The 12,807-nt window shown below is 47.7% G+C and overlaps 1 protein-coding gene across 1 annotated transcript in view; it reads right to left on the reverse strand.

The window, feature by feature from the left end:
* The window catches only part of LOC100135991 (calcium channel, voltage-dependent, L type, alpha 1D subunit, a), a gene marked incomplete at its 5' end in the record, with an annotated part of 126,943 nt that overhangs the window by 19,928 nt on the left and 94,208 nt on the right, over positions 1 to 12,807 (reverse strand). The window contains 7 exon segments of the mRNA NM_001124328.1: positions 6,477 to 6,579; positions 6,778 to 6,874; positions 7,025 to 7,152; positions 8,223 to 8,382; positions 9,000 to 9,091; positions 10,996 to 11,061; positions 11,305 to 11,433. Of these exon segments, the coding sequence (NP_001117800.1) occupies positions 6,477 to 6,579; positions 6,778 to 6,874; positions 7,025 to 7,152; positions 8,223 to 8,382; positions 9,000 to 9,091; positions 10,996 to 11,061; positions 11,305 to 11,433 (775 nt within the window).

The following is a 12,807-nucleotide window of genomic DNA, read 5'->3' on the forward strand; positions in this document are numbered from 1 at the left end:
TCGTCATCAAGCTCGAGACCCTGGGTCTCGACCCCACCCTGTGCAACTGGGTACTGGACTTCCTGACGGGCCGCCCCCAGGTGGTGAGGGTAGGCAACAACATTTCCACCCCGCTGATCCTCAACACTGGGGCCCCACAAGGGTGCGTTCTGAGTCCTCTCCTGTACTCCCTGTTCACCCACGACTGCATGGCCACGCACGCCTCCAACTCAATCATCAAGTTTGCGGACGACACAACAGTGGTAGGCTTGATTACCAACAACAACGAGACGGCCTACAGGGAGGAGGTGAGGGCCCTCGGAGTGTGGTGTCAGGAAAATAACCTCACACTCAACGTCAACAAAACTAAGGAGATGATTGTGGACTTCAGGAAACAGCAGAGGGAACACCCCCCTATCCACATCGATGGAACAATAGTGGAGAGGGTAGTAAGTTTTAAGTTCCTCAGCATACACATCACAGACAAACTGAATTGGTCCACCCACACAGACAGCATCGTGAAGAAGGCGCAGCAGCGCCTCTTCAACCTCAGGAGGCTGAAGAAATTCGGCTTGTCACCAAAAGCACTCACAAACTTCTACAGATGCACAATCGAGAGCATCCTGTCGGGCTGTATCACCGCCTGGTACGGCAACTGCTCCGCCCACAACCGTAAGGCTCTCCAGAGGGTAGTGAGGTCTGCACAACTACCTGCCCTCCAGGACACCTACACCACCCGATGTCACAGGAAGGCCATAAAGATCATCAAGGACAACAACCACCTGAGCCACTGCCTGTTCACCCCGCTATCATCCAGAAGGCGAGGTCAGTACAGGTGCATCAAAGCTGGGACCGAGAGACTGAAAAACAGCTTCTATCTCAAGGCCATCAGACTGTTAAACAGTCACCACTAACATTGAGTGGCTGCTGCCAACACACTGACTCAACTCCAGCCACTTTAATAATGGGAATTGATGGGAAATGATGTCAAATATATCACTAGCCACTTTAAACAATGCTACCTAATATAATGTTTACATACCCTACATTATTCATCTCATATGTATACGTATATACTGTACTCTATATCATCTACTGCATCTTTATGTAATACATGTATCACTAGCCACTTTAACTATGCCACTTTGTTTACATACTCATCTCATATGTATATACTGTACTCAATACCATCTACTGTATCTTGCCTATGCTGCTCTGTACCATCACTCATTCATATATCTTTATGTACATATTCTTTATCCCTTTACACTTGTGTGTATAAGGTAGTAGTTTTGGAATTGTTAGCTAGATTACTTGTTGGTTATTACTGTCATGTTGTCTTGTCTCTGTCCTTTCCCTTCACCCTGTCTCCCTCTGCTGGTCGTGTTAGGTTACCTTTTCTCCCCCGCTTTCCCCCAGCTGTCCCTTGTCTCCTCTAACTACCCATTCACCCCGTTCCCCACCTGTTCCCTTTTGTCCCTCTGATTAGGTCCCTATATCTCTCTCTGTTTCTGCTCCTGTCCTTGTCGGATTCTTGTTTGTTTGTGTCATTCATGCCTGAACCAGACTGTCGTCATGTTTGCTGTAACCTTGTCCTGTCCTGTCGGAATCTGCCGGTCCATCTGAGCCTACCTATGTTTGGTAATTAAAGAAGCTCTGTTTAAGTTGATTCGCTTTTGGGTCCTCATTCACGCACCGTAACAGAAGAATCCGACCAAGAATGGACCCAGCGACTTCGGATCCTCTCCACTCAGCCGTCGAGATCCAGGGAGCGATGCTAGGCAGACACAAGCAGGAATTGTCTGCTGCTCGACATGCCGTTGAGACCCTGGCCACCCAAGTCTCCAACCTCACAGAACAGGTTCACCATCTCCGCCTCGATCCACCGGCCACTTCCAGGGCTTTCGAATCTCCGGAGCCCAGAATCAATAACCCGCCGTGTTACTCTGGGGAGCCCACTGAATGCCGCTCGTTCCTCACCCAGTGTGATATTGTGTTTTCTCTCCAGCCCAACACTTACTCCAGGAGCACTGCTCGTGTCGCCTACGTCATATCTCTCCTTATTGGACGGGCTCGTGAGTGGGGCACGGCAATCTGGGAGGCAAGGGCTGAGTGTACTAACCAGTATCAAGACTTTAAGGAGGAGATGATACGGGTTTTTGATCGATCTGTTTTTGGGGAGGAGGCTTCCAGGGCCCTGTCTTCCCTATGTCAAGGCAATCGATCCATAACAGACTACTCTATTGAGTTTCGCACTCTTGCTGTCTCCAGTGGCTGGAACGAGCCGGCCTTGCTCGCTCGTCTTCTGGAGGGTTTCCGCGCAGAGGTAAAGGATGAGATTCTCTCCCGGGAGGTTCCTTCCAGCGTGGATTCCTTGATTGAACTCGCTATTCGCATTGAGCGACGGGTTGATCTTCGTCACCGAGCTCGTGGAAAGGAGCTCGCGCTCTCCGTCGCCTCCCTCTCCGCATCACTACCATCTTCCTCTGCCGGCTCGGGTGCTGAGCCCATGCAGCTGGGAGGTATCCGCATCTCGACTGAGGAGAGGGAACGGAGAATCACCAACCGCCTCTGTCTCTATTGCGGTTCCGCTGGTCATTTTGTCACTTCATGTCCAGTAAAAGGCCAGAGCTCGTCAGTAAGCGGAGGGCTACTGGTGAGCGCTACTACTCCTGTCTCTCCTTCAAGATCCTGCACTACCTTGTCGGTCCATCTACGCTGGACCGGTTCGTCAGCTTCCTGCAGTGCCTTAATAGACTCTGGGGCGGAGGGCTGTTTTATGGACGAGACCTGGGCTCGGGAACATGACATTCCTCTCAGACAGTTAAAGGAGCCCACGGCCTTGTTCGCCCTGGATGGTAGTCCTCTCCCCAGGATTCAGCGTGAGACGCTACCTTTAACCCTCACTGTTTCTGGTAATCATAGTGAAACCATTTCTTTTTTAATTTTTCGTTCACCTTTTACACCTGTTGTTTTGGGCCATCCCTGGCTAGTTTGTCATAATCCTTCCATTAATTGGTCTAGTAATTCTATCCTCTCCTGGAACGTCTCTTGTCATGTGAAATGTTTAATGTCTGCTATCCCTCCTGTTTCCTCTGTCTCTTCTTCACAGGAGGAGCCTGGTGATTTGACAGGGGTGCCGGAGGAATATCACGATCTGCGCACGGTGTTCAGTCGGTCCAGGGCCACCTCTCTTCCTCCACACCGGTCGTATGATTGTAGTATTGATCTCCTTCCGGGAACCACCCCCCCCCGGGGTAGACTATACTCTCTGTCGGCTCCCGAACGTAAGGCTCTCGAAGATTATTTGTCTGTAGCTCTTGACGCCGGTACCATAGTCCCCTCCTCCTCTCCCGCCGGAGCGGGGTTTTTTTTTGTCAAGAAGAAGGACGGGTCTCTGCGCCCCTGCATAGATTATCGAGGGCTGAATGACATAACAGTGAAGAATCGTTATCCGCTTCCTCTTATGTCTTCAGCCTTCAAGATCCTGCAGGGAGCCAGGTTTTTCACTAAGTTGGACCTTCGTAACGCTTACCATCTCGTGCGCATCAGGGAGGGGGACGAGTGGAAGACGGCGTTTAACACTCCGTTAGGGCACTTTGAATACCGGGTTCTTCCTTTCGGCCTCGCTAACGCTCCAGCTGTCTTTCAGGCATTAGTCAATGATGTCCTGAGAGACATGCTGAACATCTTTGTTTTCGTTTACCTTGACGATATCCTGATTTTTTCACCGTCACTCCAGATTCATGTTCAGCACGTTCGACGTGTCCTCCAGCGCCTTTTAGAGAATTGTCTTTTTGTGAAGGCTGAGAAGTGCACTTTTCATGCCTCCTCCGTCACATTTCTCGGTTCTGTTATTTCCGCTGAAGGCATTAAGATGGATCCCGCTAAGGTCCAAGCTGTCATTGATTGGCCCGTCCCTAAGTCACGCGTCGAGCTGCAGCGCTTTCTCGGCTTCGCGAACTTCTATCGTCGTTTCATCCGTAATTTCGGTCAGGTGGCAGCTCCTCTCACAGCCCTTACTTCTGTCAAGACGTGCTTTAAGTGGTCCGTTTCCGCCCAGGGAGCTTTTGATCTCCTCAAGAATCGTTTTACATCCGCTCCTATCCTTGTTACACCTGACGTCTCTAGACAGTTCGTTGTCGAGGTTGACGCGTCAGAGGTGGGAGTGGGAGCCATCCTTTCTCAGCGCTCCCTCTCTGACGACAAGGTCCACCCATGCGCGTATTTTTCTCATCGCCTGTCGCCGTCGGAACGTAACTATGATGTGGGTAACCGCGAACTGCTCGCCATCCGGTTAGCCCTAGGCGAATGGCGACAGTGGTTGGAGGGGGCGACCGTTCCTTTTGTCGTTTGGACTGACCATAGGAACCTTGAGTACATCCGTTCTGCCAAACGACTTAATGCGCGTCAGGCGCGTTGGGCGCTGTTTTTCGCTCGTTTCGAGTTCGTGATTTCTTATCGTCCGGGCTCTAAGAACACCAAGCCTGATGCTTTGTCTCGTCTCTTCAGTTCTTCAGTAGCCTCCACTGACCCCGAGGGGATTCTCCCTGAGGGGCGTGTTGTCGGGTTGACTGTCTGGGGAATTGAGAGGCAGGTAAAGCAAGCACTCACTCAAACTCCGTCGCCGCGCGCTTGTCCTAGGAACCTTCTTTTCGTTCCCGTTCCTACTCGTCTGGCCGTTCTTCAGTGGGCTCACTCTGCCAAGTTAGCCGGCCACCCTGGCGTTCGGGGTACGCTTGCTTCCATTCGCCAGCGTTTCTGGTGGCCCACCCGGGAGCATGACACGCGTCGTTTCGTGGCTGCTTGTTCGGTCTGCGCGCAGACTAAGTCCGGTAACTCTCCTCCTGCCGGCCGTCTCAGGCCGCTTCCTATTCCCTCTCGACCGTGGTCTCACATCGCCTTAGATTTTGTCACCGGACTGCCTTCGTCAGCGGGGAAGACTGTTATTCTTACGGTTGTCGATAGGTTCTCTAAGGCGGCTCATTTCATTCCCCTTGCTAAGCTTCCTTCTGCTAAAGAGACGGCACAAATCATCATCGAGAATGTTTTCAGAATTCATGGCCTTCCGTCAGACGTCGTTTCGGACAGAGGTCCGCAATTCACGTCTCAATTTTGGAGGGAGTTTTGCCGTTTGATTGGGGCTTCCGTCAGTCTCTCTTCCGGCTTTCACCCCCAGTCTAACGGTCAAGCAGAACGGGCCAATCAGACTATTGGTCGCATCTTACGCAGTCTTTCTTTTCGCAACCCTGCGTCTTGGTCAGAACAGCTCCCCTGGGCAGAATACGCCCACAACTCGCTTCCTTCGTCTGCGACCGGGCTATCTCCTTTTCAGAGTAGCCTCGGGTACCAGCCTCCGTTGTTCTCATCTCAGTTCGCCGAGTCCAGCGTCCCCTCCGCTCAGGCTTTTGTCCAACGTTGCGAGCGCACCTGGAAGAGGGTCAGGTCTGCACTTTGCCGTTATAGGGCGCAGACTGTGAGAGCTGCTAATAAGCGTAGAACTAAGAGCCCTAGGTATTGTCGCGGTCAGAGAGTTTGGCTCTCCACTCAGAACCTTCCCCTTAAGACGGCTTCTCGCAAGTTGACCCCGCGGTTCATTGGTCCATTCCGTATCTCTCAGGTCATTAATCCTGTCGCAGTGCGACTTCTTCTTCCGCGATATCTTCGTCGCGTCCACCCTGTCTTCCATGTCTCCTGTGTTAAGCCCGTTCTTCGCGCCCCCGCTCGTCTTCCCCCCCCCCCCCCCCCCATCCTTGTCGAGGGCGCACCTATCTACAGGGTCCGTAAGATCTTGGACATGCGTCCTCGGGGCCGTGGTCATCAGTACCTAGTTGACTGGGAGGGGTACGGTCCTGAGGAGAGGAGTTGGGTTCCCTCTCGGGACGTGCTGGACCGTGCGCTGATTGATGATTTCCTCCGTGGCCGCCAGGTTTCCTCCTCGAGTGCGCCAGGAGGCGCTCGGTGAGTGGGGGGGTACTGTCATGTTGTCTTGTCTCTGTCCTTTCCCTTCACCCTGTCTCCCTCTGCTGGTCGTGTTAGGTTACCTTTTCTCCCCCGCTTTCCCCCAGCTGTCCCTTGTCTCCTCTAACTACCCATTCACCCCGTTCCCCACCTGTTCCCTTTTGTCCCTCTGATTAGGTCCCTATATCTCTCTCTGTTTCTGCTCCTGTCCTTGTCGGATTCTTGTTTGTTTGTGTCATTCATGCCTGAACCAGACTGTCGTCATGTTTGCTGTAACCTTGTCCTGTCCTGTCGGAATCTGCCGGTCCATCTGAGCCTACCTATGTTTGGTAATTAAAGAAGCTCTGTTTAAGTTGATTCGCTTTTGGGTCCTCATTCACGCACCGTAACAATTACTGCATTGTCGGAACTAGAAGCACAAGCATTTCGCTACACTCGCATTAACATCTGCTAACCATGTGTATGTGACAAATAACATTTTATTTGATTTGATTTGTTGTGGTGTTGTGCTATGTGTGTGTGTGTGTGTCTCCTACCATCAGTTTTGATCTTCAGGGCTGTGCGTACTAATGCAAATAGGGTAGCATTGAACATCACGGTGCCGTCGCTGTTTAGAGGCATGTTCATGGCCACCAGTCTCTGAGAGAAGGAAAAAGGAGAGTTACTTACATGCTGTTTATAGGTATCAACACATGCCAGATACATTTGAGAGAGAGAGAGACAGAGAGTTACAAGAGAGAGTGAGGGAGAAAAATAGAGAGCGAGAGAGAGGGATATCATAGCAGAGAAAAGGAGAAAGAGAGAGAGAGAGAGAGAGAGACCAGAGAGATGGTGTACCTTGCAGGCCACTCTATGAGGACAGAGTTTGCCGAAGCCCAAAGGAGGCTGAATTCGTCGGAGAAGAGTGACCACGTCCAGATGTTTAATCCTGCCCCTGTGTCAGAGAGAGAGAGAGAGAGCAAGATATAAACATACACTCAGAGACTATTGCAACAGAACAGACAGAAATTAATCTCAAACATAATCTCACACAGGTTAATACAACCAAATATTTGCACTAAATAGACACACAAAACACACTTACTTGGCCTCTGGGTCATACTCAGACCAGATCCTCTTAAACTCGTCCAAGTGGTGAGGACCCAGGATCGACCAATCACGAGTCAGATAGTCAAAGTTGTCCATGATGACAGCCACAAACAAATTGATAATCTAGATTAGAAGAACAGAACAGGCTACAGTTATTGTGGGAATATAGGCCTGTATCTATGTGAGCGTATTTGTGAGAATTGATAGTGTATGCCTGTATGCTGGTGTGTATGTGTTTGAGTGTGTGTCTGCTGAGTGTATAATAGGCTTGGGCTTTTTCCAGATTTTCATATCTTCATACCAACCTTCTCTCATCCCATGATTTATGGTATTACCGGCATAGCACACAAGGGGGTGCTAAAAACGCAAGAAGAGCCCATTGGGCCTCTATTACCAGAACGCTATCAAAATAAGCACAAACTAATAATGAAATCACATAGATGCTGTTAGCTAAATGCTAATGAGTGAAAACAAACATAAACTAATTGCAAAGATAGGAAAATTAAGCTCATAAAGTTATGCAAGCATAACCAAATGTTATTTTCGGTCAGTGTGGACATTTACAAGCGAAAGTGAATGAGAAATTGTGCAAATGAACAAAGCTGCGATGCCTGCTTTTCTGAAGAAAGAGCAGAATGTGTATATGGAGCAGAGAAATGCTAATATGAAGCACAGGGAACAAATGGCAGCTGTAAAGATAACTCATCCAGAGCTCTTCGACTCCTGGTAGAAAGCCATTATAAGATATCTGATGGCAAACATTTAGTAGTGAATTGCATACAACTGTAACTTCATTATCTCATGTGCACCACACACCTGAGACTCACCGCTAGATATAGAATGCTTTGGACTCAGCAGCTCTCTTTCTCCCGTTGTGCTATTTACAAACACGTGACTGGCTCAACTGTTCTGGAGAACTACGGTAACCTTCATAATGTAAAATAACATGACAGATGAAATGAGGAACGCAATTTGCTTTAGCTCCTAACGTATTGCACAATTTGACTGCAGGTATTAACTTTAGCTACAAATATTCACATTTACTGTTAAATAGTTTTGACGATATTGAAAAACTATCCCATGGCTGTTTCCAAATACCCCGGTATACGGTATATACGGTATACAGCGCAGGCCTAGTGTATAAGTATGTACAGTATGTACAGAATGGTGTGTATCTAAGTGTATTTATGCACCAGGAAGGCACAGAGCATGTAGAAGCTGATGAAGTAGATGTAGGCGAAGCTGGCTCCACAGGTCATCTCCTCTCCAGGGTTGTAGTCGGACTCTGGGTCACACAGCTTTCCAGACACACACGCCAACATGATCTCCTGCCACGCCTCCCCCGTGGCACACCTGAGACCAAGACATGACTTGTCACGATACCTCAGCATAACCTTTGCACAACCTTCACAACCATATGTCATCAACATATCTCCTTACCTTGCCTGTGGTACACCTGAGACAAAAACATCACTCATAAGATAGCCTAGTCAGCATTACCGTAATCTTTTCACAACCACATCTCCTGATGAATACTTTTAGGGATAGTTTGGGATTTTGGCAATGAGGCCCTTTATCTACTTCCCCAGAGTCGGATTAACTTGTGGATACCATTTTTATGAAATTTGAGATAGTTTCGCAAGCCAATGCTAACTAGCTTAGCACAAAGACTGGAAGTCTTTGGATACAGCTAGCATAACTTCCTTTATGCTGGACTTCATTGCTAAATTCCCGAACTATCCCTTTAAGGGTCAAAACATTGTTAAAGGTAACTTTAGAGGAATGACGTTGCACGAGCAGTAATGCAGAATTCACACGTAGTATCTGTGCATGTTCGCTTCATGCTCTTACAACGTGGTAGCTACGGGACCGAAATAGCAAAGAAGTTTAGTCTTGCGCTTCAATGCTACATTGTCTGGGTGAACTCTGCCCCTGTGACCCCTCATGCTGACCCCCTGACCCCTACAGACCTAAAGAGCAACAGCACGGCCTGAGGGAAGGTCTGAAAGTTGTTGTTCCTGTTGATGTGGGTGCCGTCCACCATGGCTACCTTCCCGAACACCTGAAACAAACAGTATAGATAAACAAGGGTCAGTTTACATACTGTGTGAAGAACAGGGTTGTGTTCTTAGGCAATCGAAAACTATTTTACAACTCTTTATAAAGAGGTTAAGTAAGGCTGTTACTGTGAGACTGACCCAGGTGTACTGCTACTCTTTATAAAGAGGTTAAGTAAGGCTGTTACTGTGAGACTGACCCAGGTGTACTGCTACTCTTTATAAAGAGGTTAAGTAAGGCTGTTACTGTGAGACTGACCCAGGTGTACTGCTACTCTTTATAAAGAGGTTAAGTAAGGCTGTTACTGTGAGACTGACCCAGGGGTACTGCTACTCTTTATAAAGAGGTTAAGTAAGGCTGTTACTGTGAGACTGACCCAGGGGTACTGCTACTCTTTATAAAGAGGTTAAGTAAGGCTGTTACTATGAGACTGACCCAGGTGTACTGCTACTCTTTATAAAGAGGTTAAGTAAGGCTGTTACTGTGAGACTGACCCAGGTGTACTGCTACTCTTTATAAAGAGGTTAAGTAAGGCTGTTACTGTGAGACTGACCCAGGTGTACTGCTACTCTTTATAAAGAGGTTAAGTAAGGCTGTTACTGTGAGACTGACCCAGGTGTACTGCTACTCTTTATAAAGAGGTTAAGTAAGGCTGTTACTGTGAGACTGACCCAGGTGTACTGCTACTCTTTATAAAGAGGTTAAGTAAGGCTGTTACTGTGAGACTGACCCAGGTGTACTGCTACTCTTTATAAAGAGGTTAAGTAAGGCTGTTACTATGAGACTGACCCAGGTGTACTGCTACTCTTTATAAAGAGGTTAAGTAAGGCTGTTACTGTGAGACTGACCCAGGTGTACTGCTACTCTTTATAAAGAGGTTAAGTAAGGCTGTTACTGTGAGACTGACCCAGGTGTACTGCTACTCTTTATAAAGAGGTTAAGTAAGGCTGTTACTGTGAGACTGACCCAGGTGTACTGCTACTCTTTATAAAGAGGTTAAGTAAGGCTGTTACTGTGAGACTGACCCAGGTGTACTGCTACACTTTATAAAGAGGTTAAGTAAGGCTGTTACTGTGAGACTGACCCAGGTGTACTGCTACTCTTTATAAAGAGGTTAAGTAAGGCTGTTACTGTGAGACTGACCCAGGTGTACTGCTACTCTTTATAAAGAGGTTAAGTAAGGCTGTTACTGTGAGACTGACCCAGGTGTACTGCTACTCTTTATAAAGAGGTTAAGTAAGGCTGTTACTGTGAGACTGACCCAGGTGTACTGCTACTCTTCATAAAGAGGTTAAGTAAGGCTGTTACTGTGAGACTGACCCAGGTGTACTGCTACTCTTTATAAAGAGGTTAAGTAAGGCTGTTACTATGAGACTGACCCAGGTGTACTGCTACACTTTATAAAGAGGTTAAGTAAGGCTGTTACTGTGAGACTGACCCAGGTGTACTGCTACACTTTATAAAGAGGTTAAGTAAGGCTGTTACTGTGAGACTGACCCAGGTGTACTGCTACTCTTTATAAAGAGGTTAAGTAAGGCTGTTACTGTGAGACTGACCCAGGTGTACTGCTACTCTTCATAAAGAGGTTAAGTAAGGCTGTTACTGTGAGACTGACCCAGGTGTACTGCTACTCTTTATAAAGAGGTTAAGTAAGGCTGTTACTATGAGACTGACCCAGGTGTACTGCTACTCTTTATGAAGAGGTTTAGTGAGGCTGTTACTATGAGACTGACCAAGGGGTACTGCTACTCTTTATGAAGAGGTTTAGTGAGGCTGTTACTATGAGACTGATCAAGGGGTACTGCTACTCTTTATTAAGAGGTTTAGTGAGGCTGTACTGTGAGATGAAGAAGATATTTTGGGGAGAATGATTTAGTAACAAATAGTTTCTCAGTTTCAGTGACTCACCTGCATGCCGATGACAGCATAGATGAAGAAGAGCATGGCGATCAGAAGGGCGACATAGGGCAGAGCCTGGAGGGAGAGAGAAAGAGGCAGAGTGAGAGACAGCGAGAATGAGAGCGAGAAGAATGAGATAAATGGTAAGGAGAATGAGAATGAAAGAAGGAAAATTAGAATGAAAGAGTGAGAGAAAGAACGAAAGAAAGAAAGAGGAAGACAGAAAGTGAGAGGGAAGGAGACAGAAAGAAAGAGACCAGAGATAATCCAATTCATTAATAGCCTGGTAAATGAGCTGAGTGGATGATGCCTACTCACCTGAAAGGACTTGATGAAGGTCCACAGGAGGGTGCGGATGCCCTCCCCTCTACTCAGCAGCTTGACCAATCGCATGACTCGGAACAGTCGGAAGAAGGTGATGGAGATGCGAGCACTGTCCTCCGTGTTCTGTAGGAGACGGAGGCAGCATCAGAGGATCGGAGTGTGTGTGTGTTTGTAGAAAGCCAGCATGAGGGTTTGCGCTCAGACTAGAATGGAAGGTGGCCGGTTCGCAGGAGAAAGAATATACAGTATGTAGAGTTCAAAAGGTACTCACACTCAAAACCATGAAAAGGAATAACCTGTGTACACAGGGAACCTGGCTGTGCTTCAATGCCTGGACCAGCACTTAACAGTACTCAAAGTACTACATGCATGTATCCTAACTCAAATGTTGATACTAAAGGTGATTGGCCTTTACTGAGACTGAGATGTGAGATACAGTGGGGCAAAAAAGTATTTGTGCAAGTTCTGCCACTTAAAAAGATGAGAGAGACCTGTAATTTTCATCCTAGGTACACTTTAACTATGACAGACAAAATGAGAAAAAAAATCCAGAAAATCACATTGTAGGATTTTTAATGAATTTATTTGCAAATTATGGTGGAAAATAAGTATTGGTGGCTGACTAAATACAATTTTGCCCCACTGTATATATGAGCTGATTCAGCATGTATTGCATCTTTACTCAACTAACATCTCTGAGGGTTGTTTGAGGGATGGTGGCGATTTTACGTATCCTTGTGATTCATCTTTGATCAAGTTTGCATTATATTTCACATTAATCTAAGTATCATGTTATGGACATCAAGACACTTTCTGTTCAAACCAGACGAATCCTGGACTTGTTGCATCTACTAGGGCAGAGTTTCCCAACCCTCTCCTCAGGGACCACCAACCATTTCATACATTTGTTGTAGCCCTGATGACGAGAACTTGGGGAAACAGCGGTGGAGTAAACTCTGTGGGAGGAGTTTAGAGTGACAGAGTGGGAGGAGTATTCCCATATGCAGTTTAGCTGGAGTGTATCTGCTATGTAACTGTATCTAAGAGGCTGGTGGTGAAGTTTTGCCAGGAGCCCTGCTACAGTACAGACAGACCTACAGGGAGGACGAGAGGGACAGGGTGCATGCTGTAGGAAAGAAAACCTTGCCATAACTTGACTGGACACATCAGCACAAGCATGGCACCCTCGGTCCAGAGTCACTGCATGCGGAGTCACAGTGGGACTGACCCTCCCAGAGAGGTCAGAGGTCATAGCAGAGGTCATGATCCCAACCCCATGGGGTCATCCATGGGTCACTGCCGCACGCAGAGGGCACATGGCACAGCAGAGACCATGCAGCGGTGGCAGCGATACAAACGTGAGGAGGAGCGGACAGAACCGCCCTCACCATGGGGATGCACTCCGCCACGTTTGAGTGACCGACACACTCTCCTTCAAAATAATAACCCCAAACCAAAAAAGGAAAATGAAGAGCAGAAAAACTCAAACAAAAAATA

The sequence above is a fragment of the Oncorhynchus mykiss genome, chromosome 7 (genome assembly GCF_013265735.2).
Source record: "Oncorhynchus mykiss isolate Arlee chromosome 7, USDA_OmykA_1.1, whole genome shotgun sequence".
In the NCBI taxonomy this organism is placed as follows: domain Eukaryota; kingdom Metazoa; phylum Chordata; class Actinopteri; order Salmoniformes; family Salmonidae; genus Oncorhynchus; species Oncorhynchus mykiss.